The 23493-nt window shown below is 46.4% G+C and overlaps 1 protein-coding gene across 5 annotated transcripts in view; it reads left to right on the top strand.

Moving 5' to 3' along the window:
* Nucleotides 1-23493, top strand: part of LOC138567368 (uncharacterized) — a 963890-nt gene that overhangs the window by 727188 nt on the left and 213209 nt on the right. For all 5 annotated transcript variants that reach the window (XM_069645508.1, XM_069645510.1, XM_069645512.1 and 2 more), the window contains one exon: nucleotides 2099-2163. In XM_069645508.1, coding sequence (XP_069501609.1) covers nucleotides 2099-2163 — 65 coding nt within the window. The remainder of the gene's footprint in view (nucleotides 1-2098; nucleotides 2164-23493) is intronic.

Below are 23493 nucleotides of genomic sequence, written 5' to 3'. Positions count from 1 at the left end.
AAAAGGAATGTTTTAGTATAGTTTGGAGCCTTAGGCGTTTTAGGCCCTACCTTACCGGGTCTACCTTCAAGGTCCAAACCGATCATAAGCTCCTGAAGTGGCTTATGCAGATGAAGGGTTAAAACCCGAAGCTGCTCAGGTGGTCCATTAGCCTGCAAGGGCTAAACTTCACCATAGAGCATAGACCAGGGAAGAGTCACGATAATGCAGATGGCCTTTCCAGAAGGTATGTTGACCTGTGGGAGATTAGGCACCCAAACCTCATTCTGGGGCGGGGGGGTGACTGTGATGCTGGAAATGCATCAGAGGGACAGGGGCCTCCGTATCCTTGTCCTTTACTGCTTTTTATCGTGTGTTGTATCATGTTTTCCGTGCAGGAGTTCATGTGGGACTCCTGGCAGTAAAGCTCTCTCTTTTGGTTTGGTGTACAGACCCATGGGATACTCTTATGGCACCCATGGGTGGAGGTACAACCCTGTCCCCCTAGTGTATGTTTTTGGGCACCTGTGTGTGGCCCACAGAGCAGGGTACAGGCTGGTGGCAGCTCCGTGCTGAATTGACTGGTGCCCTGAGCGTCCTCCATTTTGGGATGCCCAGGCCCTGTCATTGGAATCGGTAGATTCCTGATGGAGACAAGATGGCCCCCGTGGCCTCTTGCCTTCCATCACCTGTTACCTTGATCTTCCCGAAGTCCCGGGAAGCCCTGACTCTGTCCCTTCCCCCTGACTGGCTGTTGGGTGGAAGTTCCATATATGGTAGTATGGGGAAGTGCCGCCCAGACTGGCTGAAGCCATCCCAACGTCCGTATGTTGTGGGTACACCTGTGGGTGGGGCCTGGGTGAATGGAGTGTGTGACAAATCTACACTTCTTGTTGTGGATGTCTGGTATCTGGTGTTGACACAATGACTGAGACAGCTCTGCCCGAAACTGGAATGTATGCAGTGTGTAGTGTTGAATGGCGTGGTACTTGTTTGAATCCACATTCTGTGTTGTGAGTGTCTGGATGGAGAAGAATGGCCTGAATGCACCGTGTGCCTGTTTGGCTGACTGACTGCTGAATGCCCTTGGAAGTGATTGGATGCTTGAGTGTGACCCAGCAGAATGAATGGGAGATCAACAGTATATCTGGGGACCGCTCACTGCTAGGAATCGTGTTCAGAAGCTGAAGTCCAAACTACGAAGAGCAACTGGAGTGAAACTGAAGCTTGACCTTGAAGCCCTGCTGGAAGAGAAGAATTGCTGTTGCTCTTCTTCCCCAATCTGAAAGCTGCTGTGTCTCCAAGGACTGACCCAGAGAGGACCTGGTAAGGCACCCTCTTCCCGAGCTATGAGGGACCATCGTGCACTAGCTGATCTTTGCCAAAGCTTCCTGGTAGACAGACCTACGAAAGGCTGCCGACCGGAGACGGGGACTTCCTCGGAATCCCAAAGAGAAGCGCCCGGACTGTTGTCCGCCACTGTCGACAACTGCCGTCGCTGACAGGAGCTGCTGTGCTCCCATCCCGTCAGAGAAGGCCAGAGCTGTGTCTATCAGTAGGGGCCAGTATTCTGCCAATTGTTCTAATGAACTGCTTTCCTCTTATATCTATTGTTGGTTTCCTTTACTAACTGATTTGAGTGACATTTAACTGTACAGTTGATGCACTTTAAAGAGATCGAATAGTAATTATGGTACCACGTAGAACTCTATATTTGCCATTATAGATAACCGAGTACAAAGTGAGTTATCGTGATATTGTACATAACCTTGAATATTAATTATATAAAGACTGTGTTTTAACTAATACAGTGTGCTGATATTCCTTTGTAGGTGCTTGGGGACTACACTGTACTTAAGAACCAGCCCGCATCACCTCCTGAGAAGCTAGGCCTTGATTGCTCGACCACGTACCAATAAAAGCAAATTTTGGCTGGGGTCGTCTGTGCCTCTCCTCTGCCATATAGAGAGCAGGAGTACAGAACTACCCTCCGGTCTTTACAATTATCCCATTTTTATAAAACTTTTGCATCTATGACAAATGGCCAGAAAGTATATGAAATGTACATATATTTATTGTCTACGGAAAATGTAATTGGTTGCATTTTCTCTTTCTGCAGGAGAAGAAGTTACTGAAGACCCACCTTGACAATGAAAGAAGAAGAAATCGTCTGTTCGGGTTCAGGTAGGTCCAGTGCACGTATTGCCCAAGCTTGCTCTGGCTTTTTAAATTGACACCAGAACCTTTTCATGGATTATGCGTGTGTATTCTTAGAAATGAGTTCCGAAACAACAACGTAATAGAAAAGGACAGGAGCGCCCTACAAGATGTGGCAATGGGCCACTTAGACATTCCCATCAGCTAAGGCATAACTTTACAACCATAAACGCTAAACTCCACCTTCCCCATTTCACAGTTTTGCTCCCAGGAAAGAGAAACACAGCCTTAGAGACCGTTTCCTGGAGGAAAATGTAGGACGGCCCTGCCCATGAAACCTCTAAGCGCCTTCCCTAACATTAACTGTATGTTAGAGGGGCGTGGCCATGGAGCTTATCTATTACCTATCATTGATACGCCACTGAAGCACACTCTCACAGTGGGACTAAGGCTTAATGCTGTTACTGTGATGTCCCTCACCCCAATCAGAAAAAACATCAAAATAGACTTGCAGCCCAAGAAAACACATAGTATAATAATAAGCTGGACAGAGCACCCAAACATTTAAAAAGAAGCAATTTGAGAGAGACAACCATGTTTGCTGGTAATACGGTTGCCTAACCATTGAACTCTGTCATTCAGCAGAGTCCCCTCACCCCACGCTCCCACCAGGAGATTGGGCCCCCAAAAATGGACTAAACCCAGTGATTGTGGAATGTGCCTGTGCTGTCTGACGTTGGACAGTGCTTTACATGCAACACTTTTCTCAATGACAGAGACCACAAACGGAGGACTATTTCCAACTTGTATTTTATTAACTCTGAGGACCTGCCTGTCCTCATTCGTCACTTCCCTCCGTATGCCCAAACCCGGCTTCGCCTCCCATAATGAGGCGGACGGGAATACGCACAAGTATATCCCAGACATTACATCTCCCCCCTTTTAACTATTGAGTCCATCTTAAACCATTTCTTCAATAAGTCTCACTGGTTTTATTCTGGTCCTCATAAGACGCTCTCTTCTGAGCTGATCTGGGCTCACTTGCAACTGGTGTCGCGATGGCTCTTCCCACTCTTCATCGGACTGTTCACAGTCGTCAAGGTATGACACCTTGGAGTCATTTACACTCTCCATACGCTTCTCTGGCTTTGCCACAGCCCTCTTTCCAAACCCTGAAATCCCTTGAATTGTGACACATTTCGAGTCACGCTTCTCTCCGATCCACCGCAGTTACCATCATGCCCATCTTGCTTGTCATTGTCAAAAACTCTGGTAGAAATGTAGGACCTTCCTTTCTCTTCTGAGGTTGCCGCACCACCACTTGATCACCAATCTGAACATTATCTTCCCTGGCATCGCCATATTTCATCAACTTTCACTTTCCTCTCTCGTCCTTTTCTCTCACCTGAGAATCCACCTCGAGCCGTTCCCTACACTTCTCCACTTGCGAGAGACGAGTCCTGACCACCCAAACACCAGTGCAGCTGGGCACACGCCTGTCAAGCTATGCAGAGTGTTCTGGTAGTCTCGAGCAGCTGGTATAGTACCTGCTCAAATGGTTTAACTGTGACATGTGTAATCTGGAGCACCCTTTTTATGTTAGCCATGAATCGCTCAAACATGCCATTGGCTTGTGGCCAAAGCGGTGTGGTCTTTCTTTGTTTGAAACCCATGTATGTTGCAAAGTTCGCAAGGTGCTGACTCGTGAAAGGTGGTCCGTTATTAACCTTTATGATCTTCAGGATCCCCTTGGCTGTGCGTATCCATTCCATGGCTGAAATGACACTTGTGGTGGCTGTTGAGAGCACGTTTTGCACATAGTGAAAAAAAAAGAGTATTCATCTATCACCACCAAGACATAGGTCCCATCTCTTACGGGTCAAAATAAATCAACTGCCACATCTTCCCACACTTCCCCTGGTAATGTTGACATTCGTAGGGGACTAGGATGGGGTGTGGGGGTTCCACACAGCACATTGCACATTTCCAAAGTGTTTCTTTGGTATTAGCATACTTGATCGAAAGTCAAATTGACGTTTCTTTGTTGAAATTTGGTCAAAATCAAATAAATATATATGTGGGGTGGGGTATGGGAATAGGTTAAGGTGGGGGGAAGTGGGGAGTGGTGAGGGGGTCTCCCCCCACAATTTGGAACAAAGAAATAACCAAAACATATTTGGTCAAATAGGAAAAGGTCAATTTTTTAGGTCAAACAGACCTAAACCGTTTCATCCACCCTTGCATCCAGGTTTGGGAACCACAGTTTTTGTCGCAGCAGCCTTTTCGTGGACATGATTCCACAATGTCCCTCATGAGCCAGATCTATGGCCTATTGATGTAGTGGCATGGGTAATATTATCTTGCATCCCTTCAAAATAATGTGATCCTCTGTGGCAGTCAGTTCCTCCTGTACCGGTAACATGCTGTTCACATTTTCTTGTACCGCTCCACCTTTACTTCTTGCCATCTCTTTGGTATGCTTCATTTTTCCTTTTGCTATGCACCCTGCAATGATGGCAAGAGCAGGATCCTGTTCCAACTCATGCTGGTGCGCAGCCCCCTCTAATGGGAATGGTTTTATTTGGTGGATGACGTAGTTTATGGATGTGCCAGCTATTGAAAGCTTCACCTTGTCTGACCCAGTTGGATGTGTGGAGAGATAGCCAGCAGGGTTGCCTTATTTTCCTGGCCTGTTCCCGATTGTGAAATTATAATCCTGGAGACGCTGACCCCATCTGGCTCTTCTTGGTGGCATTCTTGCTTTCGGGTTGCCATATATTGTGAGAAGTGCTTGATGATCTGTGGCAATGGTGAATACCTTTCCATAGAGGAAGGGATGGAAATATTCACAGGCCCATACCACCGCCAGGCTCTCTTTTCCATGGTAGACAGGCTTCTACTGGCATATGACACAATTAACTTGTAAAAGTGTTTGGGGACTTCGGGTCATGTTGTGCCAGGATGGCTCCAAACCCCACTGGGCTAGCATTGTCACCTCCGTTTCCTGTCCGGATTGATATATGCCTTGCCATCCGCCGAGGAAATGTTTTGTCTGATTTCCTCGAATGCAGCTTGACATGCCAGAGTCCACCTAAATTCAGCTTTGTTCTTAGTGAGTTCACGTAATGGGGCGCTCACTATGGCATAATCCTCCAGATATCGAGGGTAGTACCCCACCAGTCCCAGATATTATCTCAGATCTGAGATGTTCTCCGGCTTTGCAGCTTTATTTAGAGCTGCCACTTTGTCTGGATCAGGTTGCATGCCTTGCTCTGAGAAGATATGTCAGAAGAACTTGAGCGTCCATTTCCTGAACTCGCATTTCTCCTTGACAAGTGTCAGATGGGCTGCCTACAAAGCCATGCAGACTCAGTATAGTGTAGCATTGTGTTGTTCCATAGGGTTTCTGAATACCAGGATGTTGCTGCTGTTATGTGGGCAATTTGGTATGTGTTTGATAACCTTTTGTATCTCTTCCTGAAAGATTTCTGCAGCGGATGAGACACCGAAGCTGAACCATTTGTATCGATACAACACCAGGTGTGTTACGAACGTGGGTCTATAGCAGGATTCTGGGTCCAAGTCCAAATGGTGGTAGCTCTTATTCAGGTCTAGTTTTGAGAATATTGTCGTTCGATTCACTAGATGTATCATATCCGTGATTCTCTCTGCTTGATGACGTTCCTGCTGTATTGCCTCGTTGTGCCGTCTCATGTCTACACACAGATGTATGGAACCATCCGTCGATTTATTGGGGACAGGTACAATCGGTGAAACCCATTAAGTGGATCCGGTTGCCGGTTCGATGATGTCCTGGTCCAAAGGTTTCCTCATCTCCTCCTCCACCTGGTGTTGAATATTGATTGGGATGCCCCTGTAGTGTTGGGCCATCGGTTTGATGGATTCATCTATGTGGAGTTTAACTCAGTTTCTCAGTTGTCCCAGTCCTTTGAACAGCATAGGAAACACTTGTTCTACGTTTCCATGCTGCACCATGTATTTGTGTGCCATGAGATGGCATAATATGTGTACCAGACCCATGGTCCAGCGCCATCTTAATCCACAAGATGCATCCACTTAATCCACAAGATGCATCTGTCTTGGTCTTGAGGACATGCAAATGAATCCGGGGCCAAGTGCAATTTATAGGTGCATATTGCAAAAAATACCTCTCCAGGGCAGCGGGACGTTTGATCCGTAGGGGTATATGTCCACTGTAGCAGATTTAAATTTTGCTGGATGTGACAGATTCTAGTATGTCTCTTCACAGAGCACATTTACCGTTGCTCGCGTGTCTATTAAGAATTCTGTTGACGTATTGTTGACCTGCATCAGTAGTGTAGGGCTGTGTTCTTTTGCTGCAACGTTCCCCAATGCCCACACGTATCCCCTTTTCCGCTTGTCATCCGTGGAAGAGCCTGACTCACTCCCTGACGACGAGGTGGTATCCTTGTATCGCACGTTCCTCCTCTGACGTCTGCGTTCTCTCTGGTCCGATGATCAGTATTCTTTCCTAGATTGGTATTTGCTACTTTCACCTCCTTGATGGGGATGTTTCTTGTCTTCCCCTCCGTGCTGTATTCGACTGCCTCGATGTTGTGGGGAGCATCGCCCAATTTTTGAGGATGTGCTTGGGTGTGGCACGATAGGGGCGTTCCGACATATTGCTCTAAATGGTTCTCTCCGCCATTTACAAATGAAATAAATAAATAGAGCTGGGTCAATTTGTTGACATTTTCTTGCTCTTTTCTGTGTGGGAGTATTTTTTATTTATTCATGGTCTCCACCTGCAGGTTTATGGCCTGTCTGGTGCGGGCCATCGCCATTATTTCCTCCAGAGAGCGTTGCGTCTGTAGCAGCTTCTTCCTAAATATTGGGGATTCACACCCAGCTATCACTTGGGATCGCAGCCCCTCCTCGTTGGTCGGTGGAACTCCCAGTGTTTAATCCTTATTCTGAGTCTCATGACAAAATTGTCCAGTGTTTCATCCTTGTCTTGTGTGGTTGTGTGAAATATGTGCCTTTCGTAATCAACATTAGTATGTGGTGCAAAATATATTGAGAGTCTGTCTTTTAGTACATCAAACGATGCAGATCCGGTTGTCTAGTAGTTCATATAGAATGTCACTTACTGCTGCTCCTATTGTAGTGTCAGCAATTTCTTCTACCGTTCATCGTCTAACGGGACTAGCGCTCCTATATAGACCTTAAAGTCACGTATCCAGCGTGCCCATCGTGGCTTTAAGTTGCTGGTGTCAGTTAAATCAAATGCTGTGGGTAGTTGGAATGATAGTGACTCACCCTGTGCCTCTGGGAACATGCCTGACAACCATGCTGAAACCTTCGACGGTATGTCTTGATCTGTCATTGTGTATGACCTTGACTGCTGTTTTTGACTGATTTGTATAATCCTTGCAATGATGTTCAGGTTTCCTGTGTTCTCCTGTGTCAACCTTTTCACTCTATTTTTACCTTCACTGGATATGGAGAATGTTCTTACGTCCTGTAATGTTTGGCACCTGGAGCTTGTGCTTTATGTTTGCTGTTTATTTCGTTTTTTTGTTACCCGTTCTGATCTCTTACAGAAGGTATGCGGTCTGTCACTGCTATATTCTGTATCAATGGGGACCTCCTTTGCCTCCAACATGGGCCCATGTTAGTGTTACGCCCAGGCGCCAAATGCCTGCTGCAGCCTGGGCCATGTGAGACCTTAATGCTCCTCTCTCAGTTCCCTTTCCCCAGTCAGGCAGGAGACTACACTCTGCCTTCGGGCGCCTCGCCCTGAATGCACTGTGGACGAAGTGCAGTTCTTCTGTCTTCTGCCGGCCGCTGCCGTGCGCATGCCATGGGGCCTGTTCTGCCCATTTGCTAATGTGCAATGTGCAATGTGGGCTGCACACTTTGGGTCCGCTCCCTTCACCACCAATGTGCTGTCCGACGTCCGTCGGACAGTGCTTTACATGCAGTACCTTTCTCAATGGCAGGGACCACAAATGGAGGGGTATTTCCAACTCGTATTCTATTAACTCTATTAACTCTGAGGATCTGCCTGTCCTCTTTTGTCACTTCCTTCCTTTTGCCTTAAACCCGGCCTCACCTGACATAATGAGGCGGATGTGAATACACACCAGTATATCCCCAACATTACAGTGGCCTCCCCCAGGAGCATAGGGGATGAGCAGAGGTTTGATACAGCTGCGGGATCAGATCGTGACAGCTGGGCGCACAAGGAAATGGAGAGCAGCAGAGAAAGGTACAGTGAAGCGAGGAGGAGCAGGGTGGCCAGGCAGAGTGTGAGGCAGATGGGCCACAGGCCTCAGAGCAAACATCAGGTGTGCTGGTAGTGAGCTCCGAGTGCAGAAGGACAGCAGAAGGCAAACCGAGGTGAGAGAAGCCTGAAGGTGCAACAGGGTGTGGAGGCTCAGAGAGGGACACAAAGGTACTTAGGTGCTTACAGACTGCCTGCTACACAAGGTCATGTAAAGTCCGACTGGAGGCGCACAGACAGAAATAGAAAAAGGGTCCAGACTGATGCTGCAGACTCTGCAGCAAGGTTTGACTATCTGGTAGTGAGCATGCAGTGAAGGGCCACATGTAGGCTCACACAGAGGAAGTGATCAAAGCCTGGAGCCCAACCATAGCTGGAAGAGATGGGGAACTGCTGAACATGTCTGTGTGCAGAAAATGTTTCATATGGGCTGGTAAAAAGAAAGAAAAAGTGCAAGCAGAAAAAGAGTGTGGGCATCTGTAGGAGACTGGCGTTGGCTGCAGAAGGGATTCAAGTGGGGGAGTGGAGTCCACCACCATAGCATGCCACTGGTGGCATCCCGGCAAAAGAGATGTAGGAGCAAGATGGAGTTGATACCCAGTGAATTGCTGAAGAGCCTGGGAGCCGTCAGGAGCCTTGCATTGCACATCCAACATCCAAGTACTGGCTTGTTTTGAGGAGTTGTGGAGTCTATGATTCTAGGGCATTTTGGGGGGATGCAGGAAATCAGGTTGAATTGTTAAACTTGTGTGATCCTGAACCTGCTCAGACCTTGAGGGGATTGGGCTAGGCATGTCTCAGTGCTCAGGATTCTTGAAGGTGGAGTGTGGAAAGGTGAAATGGGAGACCGTAGTACAGGTTAACTCCCCTTCAAAGCAATAGGTGCATGGATGACTCAAACCACTATTCATGCCCTACAAAGATTTGGTGGACGAAAGGGGAGCACCAATGTAGCAAAAAGCTCACGGCGGAAGTTCAGACTCTGGAGCAATGAAAGTGGTGACACAAAAAAAAAAAGACATTTTAGACATCTTGACAGGAATCAAGGTGCTATGTAGAGAAATTCAGGCTTTGGTAGCTGATATGAAGGACCAGATGAACAAGAGAGAGAACAGAACGAGGCACTCAAAAACAATCAACTCACCACTGACTTACTTTAAAATAAAAAATGTGACCCTGCTTGCAGAACTGGAGGAAGTTGGAACTAATCATACAAAATGACAACAGAGAAAATAGGAAGAAGCATTTTATTATCTGTGTCTTGGAGGTTGTGGAGGTGGAGAATGAATCACCCAAGGAAAAGTAGAAAAAAGCCAAAAAGGTGTTTGAATGCCCTGTTCAAGGCGAAGACAGGAAAGATCATCCTGTTTGATAGAGTGCACAAAGGAGCAGGAAAAAAGGCCCTGCTCATTTGAGGCAAAAGCCTTTACAATCATGATAAAGGAGATATGAAAAAGGACCTTCATGGTGATTCAGGTTCTCTTAGTCCAGGCTCTCCCTCCTTCACAACTGGTTGGGAACACCTGCATTCGCAGGCGGGCCGGAAAAGCTGGCTGAAAAAGATAGCTGTCACAGAATTTAAGTAAATGCGTACTGCAGGGGAAGGCTGGGTGGGTGTCGTGAAGGAGAGAGAGCCTGGACTAAGAGACCCTATATCACCATGAAGGTAATTTTTCATTTCTCTGTCGTCCTGGCTCTCCCTCCTTCCCAATCAGTTGGGACCAGACTAAAAAGCCTTGGAATAAGCAACGGTGGAGGAGACAGCATGAACAGGATTCAGGCAAACAAGTTGCGGAGAACCTCTTGGCCGAATTTTGCATCATTTCTGGACGATGTGTCCGTAGCATAGTGCTTGCAAAAAGGCAGGCAGGGTAGCCCAGGAATCTGCTTTACAGATGTCTACAGTGAGAACGTGCCTGGTAAAGGCTACAGATGCTGCTTTGGCTCTAGTGGAATGAGCCCGAAGTCTCTGCGAAGTCGCAAGCCCTTTCAAGCCATAAGACTTGGAGATACAGCAGACAACCCATCTGGCAATAGAAGCCTTTGCTCATTTATTGCCAGGAGAAGGACCACCGTAGGAAAGAAAGAGCTGATCTGCTTTTCTAAACGGTTTGGTCCTTTCAAGGTAGAATTTTAAAGTTCTTACTACATCTAGATGATGCAATTTCTCTTCTGCCGCAGACACATGCGGTCTAAAAAGGGGAAGACATAGTTCCTGGTTTAAGTGAAAATAGGAAAACACCTTAGGCAGAAAGGAGGGAACCGTACGGAAGACAACTTTGTCTTTATGAAACACTATATAATTCCTTAGAAGAAAGAGCTTGGAGCTCCCCAATTGTTCTAGCTGAAGTAATGGCCACTAAGAAGGCTGATTTCCAAGTTAGGAATTCTAAATCGCAAGAAGCCATAGGCTCAAATGTTTTCTGCATTAGGGCTGCTAAGAACACCTTGAAATCCCACTGAGGTGGAGGTTCACCAATAGGGGGATGTAAAAGTGAAAGGCCCTCTTTGGAAAGAGAAAAAGACTTGTGTTCTCTATTCAGGTAAGGACCAATAGCTGATAAGTAATTTTTGACACAAGTGGAAAAAAGATAAGACATGAAGGACATGACATTCTTAATGGAGGCGTTAGAGGGTTAAGGTTTTGTTCTAAGGCCCAGTGACAGAAACGTAACCATTTGCTATGATACTGTTTCTTAGTGGAAGATTTCCTGGAGGCCGACATAATAGCAATGTTTTGTTCTGACAAATGCAGGTGGGAGAATGCTAGCTTTTCAGGAACCAAGCCTTCAAGTTGAGCAACTGAGGGAAGGCGTGAAGAACTTACTCCTTCTGTTGAGACAAAAGATTAGTTGAAAGTGGAAGATCTAAGGGGGATACCCCGCTAACTCCAGAAGATCTGGAAACCAAATCTGGCGAGGTCAGAATGGGGCTAATAGAATCATTGTCAGGTTGTGTGACATTTTGAATTTCAGCAACATTTTGTGAATTAATGGAAGAGGTGGGAAGGCATATAGTGCTATCTTTGACCAATCCAGATGTAGAGCATCTCCCAGGGTCCGAGGACCCTGACCTTGCCTTGATGAAAATTGCGGACAAAGTGCACTGTGTTGATTGGCAAAGAGGTCTACTGATGGATGGCCGCACTCCTGAAATATCATTTGCGCTACTGATGGTTTCATCTCACATTTGTGCGTAGCGGACTGCAGCCTGCTTAGTTTGTCCGCAAGGACGTTCTTCCTGTCCTCGATGGAACGCCAACAAGAAAATGTGATTTTGAATGGCCCAATAACAAATTTGTTCTGCTAGGAGACACGGGGTGGGAGCGAGTTCCCCCCAACCCCCTCCCTGCTTGTTGATACAAAACATTGCAGTGGTATTGTCCATTTGAATTTTCACCACCTTTCCTTGAAGTGAGGGAAGAAAATATTTTAGAGCCTGGAATTTGGATCTTAGTTTCCTGGGGATCTGAGAGCTGATTCCAGTTGAGGTCTATACCTTCTCTTTTTGGAACAGTAGTATGATTTAGCAGAACTGGAGGAACCACTGTTGCCTTGTGTATGTGGTTTAAATGCCTTGAGGTTTTGGTGGTATGGTTGTTTTACCGAGATGGAGCTGAGAGTTTTAGCTGCTGTGACCCTGGCCTTACATTTCTGTAGGACCTCATCTGTAGATGGGTCAGACAACGTTTTACCATTGAATGGAAGGTCAAGCACCTTCTCTTGGATATCCTGGTGAAGGAAAGAGGCAGACAGATATGCATGTCTCTGCATGCATATTGCACTAGTAACTGCCCTAGCAGTTGTTTCAGTTAGATCTTTAACTACTTGAAGTTGTTGCATAGCAGCTTCTCTGCCTTCAGAGATCCAGAAAGAGAAGTCGGCTGCAGCTTCCTGAGGTAGCATGCTTGGGAAGTGCTCTAGATTCTCCCAGTTAAGTATATTAAATCCTGTCAGAACCATAGCAGTGTCAATCTGCCTAAATTGTAAGGTAGAGATGGTTTAAGACTTTTTACCTTGGGTCTCCCAGGCTTTTGCATTTTTGTCCAGGACTGTAGCTGGAGAAGGAGAAGTTCTCCAGCATTGGATCTTTCATGGATTCACATGCTTAGAATATTCCCCGTCGTCAGACTGGGAACCCTCGGTACACATATATAGTTGTTTCCTATAGGAAAAAACTTCCGACACTTGTGTGTCCTATCCACATCTACGTCCTCCCCGGGGACGTCCACGCATGCCCCATAGGACGTAATGGTATAAAAGCCCCGCCCCCGCGGGTCCCGTCAGATTTCAAACGTCTCCAAAGATAGTGGGATCTCCTCGCGTAGTCTCTACTTTCTAGACTATCGTTGAAATTACTCGCTGGGTTGACCGAACGACCCTCTAGGTTTTTTTGGTCTTACCAGGATGTCGGGCAAACCTCTGTTTCGCCCGTGCGCCACATGCGGATTGAAGAAGGTTTACGAGGGGGACGGCCATCTAGATTGTATTTATTGCCTCCACCCTCACCATTCCGCAGACCAGTGTGAAATATGTAAGGGTTTTTCTCAGAAAACCCTGAAAGATCTGAATCGGCGGCTGGTGTCGTGGTTAAATGACGGGGCGGGAGCATACCCTCAGTCGGAGGTGGGCTCCGTGCGCAGCGTGGCCTCGACGAAAACATCCGGAGCCCCGCGCCGTTCAACCTCGTCGGAACCACCGGCGAAGAAAACTCGACCGGCGGAAAGGGATGTTCCACGAAGCCACTCTTCCAAGGACTCTTCAAAAGAATCTTCAAAAAAGATACCATCAGAGATGGGCCTTGAAATCATTCCTCCCACATATCAAGGGGTCGAGAGTGAGAGTGCTGACAGACAACACGACAGCCATGTTCTACTTGATAAAACAAGGCGGCACAAGATCCAGGACCCTTTCTGTGGAGGCTCAAAAGGTATGGCATTGGGCTTTGAAACACAACATATCTACAGTGGCTCACCATCTCCCAGGAGTGAAGAACGTACAAGCGGATTCCCTGAGCAGGAGCATGGCTCAGATACACGAGTGGGAGATGGACACCATTCAGCTGCAAAGAATCTTCAAAAGGTGGGGTCACCCCTCAGTCGATCTCTTCACAACGAAAGAAAACAAGAAATGCGAGCAGTTCGCGAGCAGATGGCCTCAGAAAGGATCCCTAGGGGAAGCGTTCTCATTTCCGTGGACAGACAAGTTCCTGTACGCCTTCCCTCCGTTTCCCCTTATACGGAGGACAATACAATGGATTCGCAGATACAAATGCCGGGTCATTCTGGTGGCACTGTATTGGCCGAGACAACCGTGGTTTTCCGACCTACTACACCTGTCGTTGGAACAACCGATAACTTTCCAGAAAGTTCCGAATCTCCTATCCAGGGACAAGGGAACGGTGTGGCATCACAATCCGGACAGCCTCAACCTGACGGCAGGGCTCCTGACTTTGCAGAATTTGGCAATTTGAAAGTCTCGTCGGATTGCCGGAAAATTCTACAGGCTGCTAGGGCTCCTTCCACTAACAAGTCATACATATGCAAGTGGCGAAGGTTCTGTATGTGGTGGCAAACACAGCACGAAATACGGCCTTGGGAAGTAACTCCTGAACAAATTTTACCGTATCTTCTTCACCTAGCAGAGAGTGGGCTATCCTCGTCATCCATCAAGGTGCACCTGGCGGCCATCTCAAGGTTCACGAGAAGGAGACATTCCGCACCGTTATTCAGCGACAGACTGGTGAAACATTTCATGAGGGGTCTCTTTAGAACTTTTCCCCCTACGAAGCGGTTCCCACCATCGTGGAGTCTAAATGTGGTGTTGGCGGCTTTAATGAAGCCTCCTTTCGAACCAATGTCCTCTTCATCCATGCAGTTCCTATTGTGGAAGCTGGCTTTCTTAATTGCCATTACGTCAGCTAGAAGAGTGTCGGAATTACAGGCATTAGTCATAGACCCTCCATATATGAGATTCTTTAAAGATAAAGTGATACTATCAACTAATCCTACTTTCATCCCGAAAGTACCGACGGTCTATCACAAGCACTCGACCATTGCTCTCCCTACTTTCTTTGCGACCCCGTCGTCGACGGCGGAAAAGGCTCTTCATACACTCGATGTGAAAAGAGCGTTAAAGTTTTATCTGCAAAGAACGCAAGAACTCAGAACTACCAGACAGCTGTTCATCGCATATGGTCCGTCGACGAGAGGGAGGGCAATTTCCAAGCAAGGACTGGCTCGATGGGTCTCGTCGGCAATTGCTTTTAGTCACTCCAAGGCCGGGAGACCCCTACAAGGGCACCCTAGAGCCCATTCCACGAGATCGACAGCCTCCTCCGCGGCGCTATGGGCAGGAATTCCTCTGACAGACATCTGCCAGGCGGCGGCGTGGTCAGTCCCACACACGTTCACACGCCATTACTGCCTGGAAAGGCAGCATGCGGATGAAGTACAGATGGGGAGGGCAGTGCTGCGCCATCTTTTTCAATTAGGTAAGCCAAATGGTGAGACTGTTGTCTTTTACCTTGCCGATGTTTGTTTTTTTTCCTTGATGTGTCGCCTTTATATATACATATATAGATATATGTATATATATATATATATATGTATGTATGTATTATGAATATGTTTATATCAGAAATATGTTACTGCTTACGTGCATATATATATATATTTGGACTGGGAGTGGTTTGTTTTGTAATATATGTTGCATTGCATTCTCACCTCCTTCTTCTAGGATACTGCTATACAATCTATTCTAAGCATGGGAATCCATGAAAGATCCAATGCTGGAGAAGGGAGTAGTTTCTTACCTGTAACTCCATTTCTCCAGCGTTGGTATCTTTCATGGATTCACATGCGCCCACCAGCCTTCCCGAAATGCAATGTGCAGGATATGTGCATAAACAGGTTTCCCCCTTTCTTCTTTGGAGGGGTCGAAATCTGACGGGACCCGCGGGGGCGGGGCTTTTATACCATTACGTCCTATGGGGCATGCGTGGACGTCCCCAGGGAGGACGTAGATGTGGATAGGACACACAAGTGTCGGAAGTTTTTTCCTATAGGAAACGACTATATATGTGTACCGAGGGTTCCCAGTCTGACGACGGGGAATATTCTAAGCATGTGAATCCATGAAAGATACCAACGCTGGAGAAATGGAGTTACAGGTAAGAAACTACTCCCTTCCTTGGGCACCTTGTATTTATTATTTAGGGCCTTGGAGATGTGGGGATCTGAATGAGGTTTTCCCCAACGAGCTAGAGCTTGCTCCATGACAGACAATTCTATGGGCAGAGGAACCTTAGACTGCTCTGATGGCAGTTTCCCAAAAAGACCAGTCGTTTCAGGCTTATCCTTTCGGAAGATTTCAAGAGCCTGCGTGGCTTTAGTGACAATGTCATGGAACACTTTAGAGGGTGAAAAAGTAGTGTCCTCTTCGGTTTTCTGTTTTTTGGGTGGAGGAGCAGGGTCCACATTGTCCACTGGTACCGGTTAAGGGTCAGGAGTAGGGTCAACTGGAAGCGGTAGTGCTGGTAACATTAAGTCATTGATGCGTTGAGCCAAGACTTCGAGGAAGGGCTCATAAAGCATAGTTCCAGCCAAGTGTTAGTGATGTTGTTTGCCATTTGGGAAGGGCCAGCTAAATTGTATTGTTGTATTGTATTGTTTATTCATTTATATGGCGCTCTACGCCCTCAGGCATCTGGGAGCATTACAAGTTACATAGGTGACAGGTATTAGACATCAAATACAGTTATATCATTTTATATCCTTCTACATAATATACAGTTTTTGAAAGTATTTTTTTAGTATACATTATTTACAGTTTCTTATTGTGATGATACAGTCAAGCTTGTGTTCAGTGGCCACAGGAGGGCAGACAAAGTTTAGCATTATTCTTAAAGGAGTGAAAGGATGGTAGGGCTCTTGAGGAGTCAGGAATAGAGTTCCATAATTGGGCCGCCATGACTGGAAAGCTAGTTCCTCCTGTTTTTTTAGTTTGAATTTGGGGATTCTAAGGCTGTTGGTTGGCGCCTTTCTGATGAGGCGTTCTGAGGTATGTCTGATGAATCTAGCCACAAGGTATTGTGGGGCCTTGTTGATGAGACATTTGTAAGTGAGGTTTAGTGATTTAAACTTTATTCTATCTTTTATGGCGAGCCAATTGGTGGAACATCTAGCGTGGGAGATATGCTGAGTTTTCGGGATACCTAAGGCGTTAATTTGGAGTGTTTGTAGTTTATTGATGTTATGTTTACTCGTGCCCAGATATAGGTCATTGCGATAGTCCAGCTTTGATAGGATGAGGGCACGTGCACTCATGGTGCAGCTTTCAGTGAACAAGAACAGTTTGTATGCGTGGATCAATTTACAGGTGTAACTGGTGGCAGAGGCTGTGGAGTTGACTTGTTTATTGAGGTTAAGTGCTGAGTCCAGATAAAAACCTAAGGTTTTTACTTCCTTAGAGACTTTGATATTTATTCCATCAATGATGAAGGAATTATATTGGGGAGAGAGTTTTTTCAGTCTGTTGGTTGACCCACTGATTAAGAGCTCTGTCTTTTCCTCATTGAGGCAAAGGCCATGGGTGGCCATCCAGGTTTGTATGATTAGGTACATTTTATTGATCAAAGCTACGTCTGTGTTGTAGTCCCCTTGGATAGGGGTGAGAATATGGGTGTCGTCAGCATAGTTGGTATATGAGACACCAAGATTGTATAGTATATCGAAGAGGGGCTTAGTAAATATATTATACATGGTTGGAGAGACACAGGATCTCTGTGGTACTCCACATGTAATTAGTACTGGGTCCGCTGCAGAGGAAGGTGAGAATACTCTCATGGATCTGTTATCTAAAAATGAGTTGATCCACATAGTAGCTTCCTTCGAGAAATGGTCGGCTGATTTTAGATGGTTACACAGAACTTTATGGTCAACCAAATCAAAGGCAGCAGATAAGTCCAAAAGGAGATGAATGGAAGCTTCTCCTTTGTCTTTTCGGCTATCCATTTGGTTCTTAAGGTCAATGAGGGGGGTCTCTGTCTCGTGTCTTGTTCTGAAACCTGATTGGCGGGTACCTAATAAATTGTTAATCTCCAGATAAGATTGAATCTGGAGGTAAGCAGCCTTTTCAAGGATTTTTAGGAGGAACGGTACCGTTGTAATTGGCCTATAGTTGGTGGGAATGCTTGGGTCTAGATTTTTTTTTTAGTAAAGGTAGTACCCAGGCGTCTTTCAAGTTAATGGGAACTGAGCATGTATGTTTTAAAGGAAGAGTTGATGAATGTGGTGATGAACGGAGCTAGGTCCTTTACTGCTTCTTTAATAATCAGTGCTGGACAGGTATCCCCAAGCATCTTGAGGGTTTAAGTGATGTGATGATATTTTCTACCTCTGCTGTTGAGATAGATTTGAATTTAAACTGGTTACTTGGTTTAATTTGTTTGGTGGCGACAGTTTCTTGTGTCGCTAATGCAATCTTATGTAACGTGTTTTTTTGGGCTACAATTTTCTCTTGAAGCATAGATATTTTGTTGCAAAGGGCAGTTTGGATGTCAGTGCACCACGTTTTGTTTTTGATGCACGAGTCATTGGGAGTGATAGGGGATTATAATTCTTTTAGGATGGAGAAGAGTTCCGTAGTGCTCGAGTTAGCTTTTTTAATTCTTTCATTAAATGTATCTTTTTTGGTTTGAATGATTTCCTTTTTGTACCTGTCTGCAAGAGAGGTGAGATTTTTCTTATTCTGTTCAGACGGGTTGTTTTTCCATCTAGCTTCAGCATGTCTTTTCTCATTGCGTAAGGCTTTCAGGCCGGGAGTAAAGCAGGAGTTCAGGTGAGCTCTAGGTTTCTCTTTGCTGAGTTTAAGCGGGGCAATTGAATCAATAGCTAAGTTGATAGTTTTGTTGTACAGGTCAACCAATGCCGTTGGGTCAGATGAGAGGTTCGCTAAGTTGGTGATAGGTTGGATGAGAGGCAGGAGGTTATTGACTGTTATATTCTTTTTATTTCTTGTTAGGGCTGGTGGGGCCATAGTCTTAGCTGAGTTGGTTTGTGGGCTGTCTTGTATGGTGAACGAGATCAGGTAGTGATCTGTCCAAGCACAAGGTTCAATAGTAGTTATATAGAGGATGTGCAGTTGATATCTGCATTCCAATCCAGGGTGCTACTGTCACAACCTGAAGTGATACAGATACAACTCCCACTTTTGGTGTTTCTTCACTCTGAGAAAGTCTTCAACGCGATGTAAAAAAAGACTTCCCCCCAAGAGCGCAGCCTGCAGGAATTTAATACACCTGACAGGCCAGGGTCTTGAGTGAAAAGGCAGGAGCAGCAACAACAGAGCTAGGGGAACAAAGAATAATACAACAGTTCAGAAAAGCAGCCAGGAATGCCGGAATGCAGCAATCACCACCCACAATTACCCACTCTTACCTGCTCTGTAAAGAAGAAGGCCAGCAACCTATTTTTTGTAAGTGTGAAGGTGATGGCTGTGATTGGTGAAGGAGGAAGTCCCAAATCCAGAAAGACTTTGCAGAGCCACCTAACTCGAAAGGCACGAGGGCGCAGACTAAAATAATAGTCCAGAACCAATCTAAAGGAGAAAATCAGCAGAGAGTCCCAAAGTATTATTAGGCAATCCAACAAGTGACCAGGTAAGCAGGAGAGGGTCCAAATAGGTCACCTATGTGTTCAGGGTAGTGATCCTCGTGATAAGCAGGAGAGCGTCCCTGGGAATCCAGAAGAAAAGGCTTTGGTGAGTCAGTGGGGGTTAGGTAAGGAAATAAATGGAGGGAGGTGCCACAAGAGAACACACGGAAAGAGCTTGAATCAGGTCTTTTAGCGCTAAGAACACTAAGCCCCTCATTACAAGGTTGGCGAATGGATTTACCGGCATCGGTAATGGTGCCAGTAAACCCATTCTGCCCTATCACGAGGTCAATGGGCGCCTGGTAAAATGTTAATTTTTTAATTAACGTTTATTAACGGTTATTAACCGGCCCGTTGTTAGCTCCATCCCCATTCCCATTGAGCCCTGTGTGGGCTCGGATGGGAATGGGGATGGACCGGGTCCGGGTTCCTCAGACGAGGAATTACCGGGTCCACCAAGTTTGGGATGGCCCGGTAAGTCCTCATTTGGGGAACCCAGGCCCGGTATGCGGTAAGGAGGCAACCATGCCGCTTAAAGCGGCATGGTTACCTCCAACCTCCTAATGAGGGCCACAACGTTAAACCCACGAAGAGCGAGGCCAAGAGTTCAGAAGCGTCACAACAAAAGGGCTGAACAGGAAGAAAGTCGATGGGACATGTATCAGAGTTTGGTAACAATGGGGAACAGCAGAGGGAACCAGGTGTTGGAAGACCAAGAGGACAAAGGCAACAAAGTGTTCCTTGTAAACAGACCGGGTCGTGGTAACAGGATGATCAAGAATAAAAGGATATAGAGTACTCGTAACTATTTAGTTAAGGAGCACCCGTTATGTGAAATGACAGGAATTAAGTACCCGAGCCATGTGAAGACGTGAAAGCATGTTGCGTGCGCGTCACCGGACTGATGGGAAGTGTAGTCCGACGATCCCTGTGGGCCGAGTGGAGTTGTGAGAGACGCCAGGGTAGTCTCCAGGTGTTGACAGGCATCCCCAGATGCGGCCACCTAGGAAACCGGGGTATGACAGCGACCTTTTGTGTGTGTAGGTGCATTGCTCCTGAGGGTGAGACCTGCTTCTGTGATAGTGTTTGCTAAGATAGTTGCATTGGCATCGTTAGGATCGTTCAAGCCTAAATGAAAGTCTCTGATTATAATAGTTTGAGACCCAGGTTTGGTATTATTATTAAGGAAGATCGTTTTGTCTTCTTCAAATGTCCCAATGGGGCCAGAGGGTCTGTAGACAAGGGGCCTCATTACAACCTTGGCGGAGGACCATGGTGCTATTAGCTCCATGGTGCATGCCGCTAAGGTTGCAATTCCGCCATGGTGGATGGCGGAATTACCGCCCCATTCCAAGGTGAGTGGGGCGGTAATTCCTCATTCACCAATGGCCCCTTCCCCATTCCCATTTTTGCCCCATAGGGCATAATGGGAATGGGGAAAGGCGATAATTACGGCACCGTAAATTACGGTGCCGTAATTATCGCCAAGTTCCCTTTGCGGCATGGTTTTTAACGCCTGCAAAAAACAGGCGTTAAACAGCCATCCCGCAAAGGGAACCTTGTAATCAGGCGTTAAGGGTTGGCGCCGTTTACAGCGCCGTAAACCCCTTAACGCCTGAGTCGGAATGAGGCCCAAGGTGCATGGTGATGGTGCGTGAGGCTGATAAAGGTAGTTTAACTGAGAGTAGTTCAGCAGAGAAAAGTGGCAGGTGTTTGGTCGCTCTCAGGCCTAAGTAAGATTTGAAGATGAATGCGATGCCCCCCCTTTAGAGGTTTCTCTTTCTAATCTGATGATGGTGAAGTTCTCTGGGACAGCTAAGGAAAGGGCAGAGCCAGCTGCTTTGTGGAGCCACGTCTCTGTGACAGCTAGAAAATCTTACTGGTTGGCTGTAATAATGTCAGCGATTTTGGTAGCATGGCCAACTAGGGATCTGGCATTGATGAGTGCTCCTTTAATTTCGTGTGTTACCTTAGTCATGTTGTTGGCTGGACATTTGCTCCAATGTGATAGGAGAAATAGAAGAATCGACCCTATCAAGCGGTTGACTAGGATTGAAATTGTTTAACACCGCTGGTCTAGGCCCCTGAATGTTGGTTAGAACCAGTTGGGGTGCAGCTTGTGATGGCCCAGTTCAGGTTGGCCCAAATTGTCATCAGACTGAGGAGAAAATTGAGGCGAAATATGAGGAGTCTGTGCCCTTACCGTGCTAAACAATTGTTGTGGTGAAACAGTAAAAATATTTGAAGCATCAAAGTCTTACGAGTCAGAAATTAAAGTTGAATTGTTTTTCTGGCTCTCCGGTACCGAGCCCGAGACAGAAGCCACAGGAGATTTCTTCCGTTTGTGTTTTCGCTGAGAATTCGGTACCGGACTAGCTCTTGAATGGGAGTGCTTATGCCTCTTATGAGAGGACTTATGAGATTTCCTCAGTACAGAGGAGCTTGTAAGCTCAACCGCGGTAGTTGAGGGTAAAACCTTTTCTTTCGGTACCGAAGTACCAGACGTTTTATGTGCAGAAGTTGACTTGGCTTTGTTCGGTACAGGGGAATTGGAATGGAGCGAATCAACACTGGAGGCGCGAGCCTCTTTGCACGAACCCATGCATGTTCAGTGTACCAAGGCAATAGAGGGTTTTGCCGGTACCGTTAATATTTTATCCGGAATAAATAACTCTTCCGGTACTGGGTGGGTCTTATGTGACCCTTTCCCACCTGGAGGTGCTAACACTTTCCCACCTGGAGATACTAGTGCTTTCCCACCCAGAGGTACTTTCAGGTGAATCGGCCTGGGGTTTCCCCCTGAACGGTCCCGTGAAGAATCTGGAACTGAGGAGGCAGTCTTCCCTTGGGTACCTACAGACGGTGCCGAAACTAGTACTTCACCTGAAGGTATAGTCTCCCACTTACCGATATTGGCCTCCCTCATGTTCCGAACGAAGTCCTTGGGCACCTTCGGTACCGGTCCCAGCTGTGACATGTAGAGAAGGTGAGTCCGCAGAGACTGTGGGTGAATTCCACAGCAAAACATGCAGGTACTCACCGGGTGATGTATACCCATACAGCGGACGCAGGCATGATAGGGATCTGCGGCTGAAAAATGCATCCGGCAACAGATGCACTGCTTGAAGCCTGCTGCATATGGCATGCGTAGAGGGACGCACCGCAAATAGAAAAAATAAAATAAAGAACCAATCACTAGGAAAAAAGGGGTGGACAGCCAAAGGAACTCCCAGAAAAGGGAGTCGCAGCGCAGCAAAAAATTACGACCCGCCCAATCGGCGGAAAAACAGGAACTGGGTGTGGACCGTTGTTGACGTGAGGGTAAGGTGTGGGCCTGGCGCGTGGAGGGACGCACATGTGACATAGGCCCTTCCCCTTCTAAAACTCTTAAAGTGACAACTATCTTTTTCAGCCAGCTTTTCCAGCACACCTGCGGATGCAGGCGTTCACAACCAGTTGGGAAGCAGGGAGAGCCAGTTACGACAGAGACATTTTAGCATGGATGAAAAAGGCGAGTGTCCTAAAATATGAAGAGACAACATTTCCGGATTGTTCAAGACTTGTCAGTGCTCACTTTAAGCAAGTGAAGAAAATGTAAACCTCTAACTACCTGGTTGACGGTCAGAGGTGTTAGATATCAATGGGGATACCTGTTCTCTCTGATGTTTTAATAAAATGGTGAGGACTTCAGAATTAAAATTAGGGAGGAAGCAAAACAGACCCTGCACCATGTGTCGCTAGGAAACAAAAAAGGACATTCTACACAAGCACAAGAAAGGTCAACAACGCAAAGGAATAGGCTGCATAGGAGCAGATCAAGAGGTATTGGGGAAGTTGAAAGTTCGTAAATTAACTGTAGAGGAGACCACGATTAGATAGTGCCATCTCAGTAGAAGAGATCCAGGAAGCTGTACATTTTATTAATGTTTGGAGATCGCTGGGGAGCAATGGCACTCCAGTTTCATTCTATGAAAGGTTTGGGTGAACACTGGTTTTGTTTTTGGCAAAAGTCTTTATTGGGCTAATGGAGGTTAAGAGGGTCCTGATATCCCTTCTTGAAGCGCAAATATCAGTCATTCCAAAGGAGGATAAAGACCAGCTGAAACGCATTTCACATTGACTTATCTTGTTGCTGAATACCGATATGAAGATTATGGCCAGAATGCTGGCATCCAGATGAGCAAGACTTTTGTCAAAAATTATCCATGCTGACCAAGTGGGTTCTGTCCTGGGGAGACAGGGGCACATAGTATAAGGAAGACCCTGAACTTAATGGGCACAGTAACTAATGACACACCTGAACTGCTTTACAATTATTAGATGCAGAAAAAGCCTTCAACCAGGTCAGTGGGATTTTTATGTGTGAAGGTGTGAAGTTTATGCCCTTTGCAGTTGGGTGGAATCATTGGGTGGCTGTCCTATACTGTGAGCCGTT

This window comes from Ambystoma mexicanum, chromosome 2p, assembly GCF_040938575.1.
Source record: "Ambystoma mexicanum isolate Mex_15411 chromosome 2p, UKY_AmexF1_1, whole genome shotgun sequence".
NCBI classification, from domain to species: domain Eukaryota; kingdom Metazoa; phylum Chordata; class Amphibia; order Caudata; family Ambystomatidae; genus Ambystoma; species Ambystoma mexicanum.
Note: the sequence above shows the minus strand (reverse complement) of the source record. Positions and strands in the feature narration are given on the sequence as shown.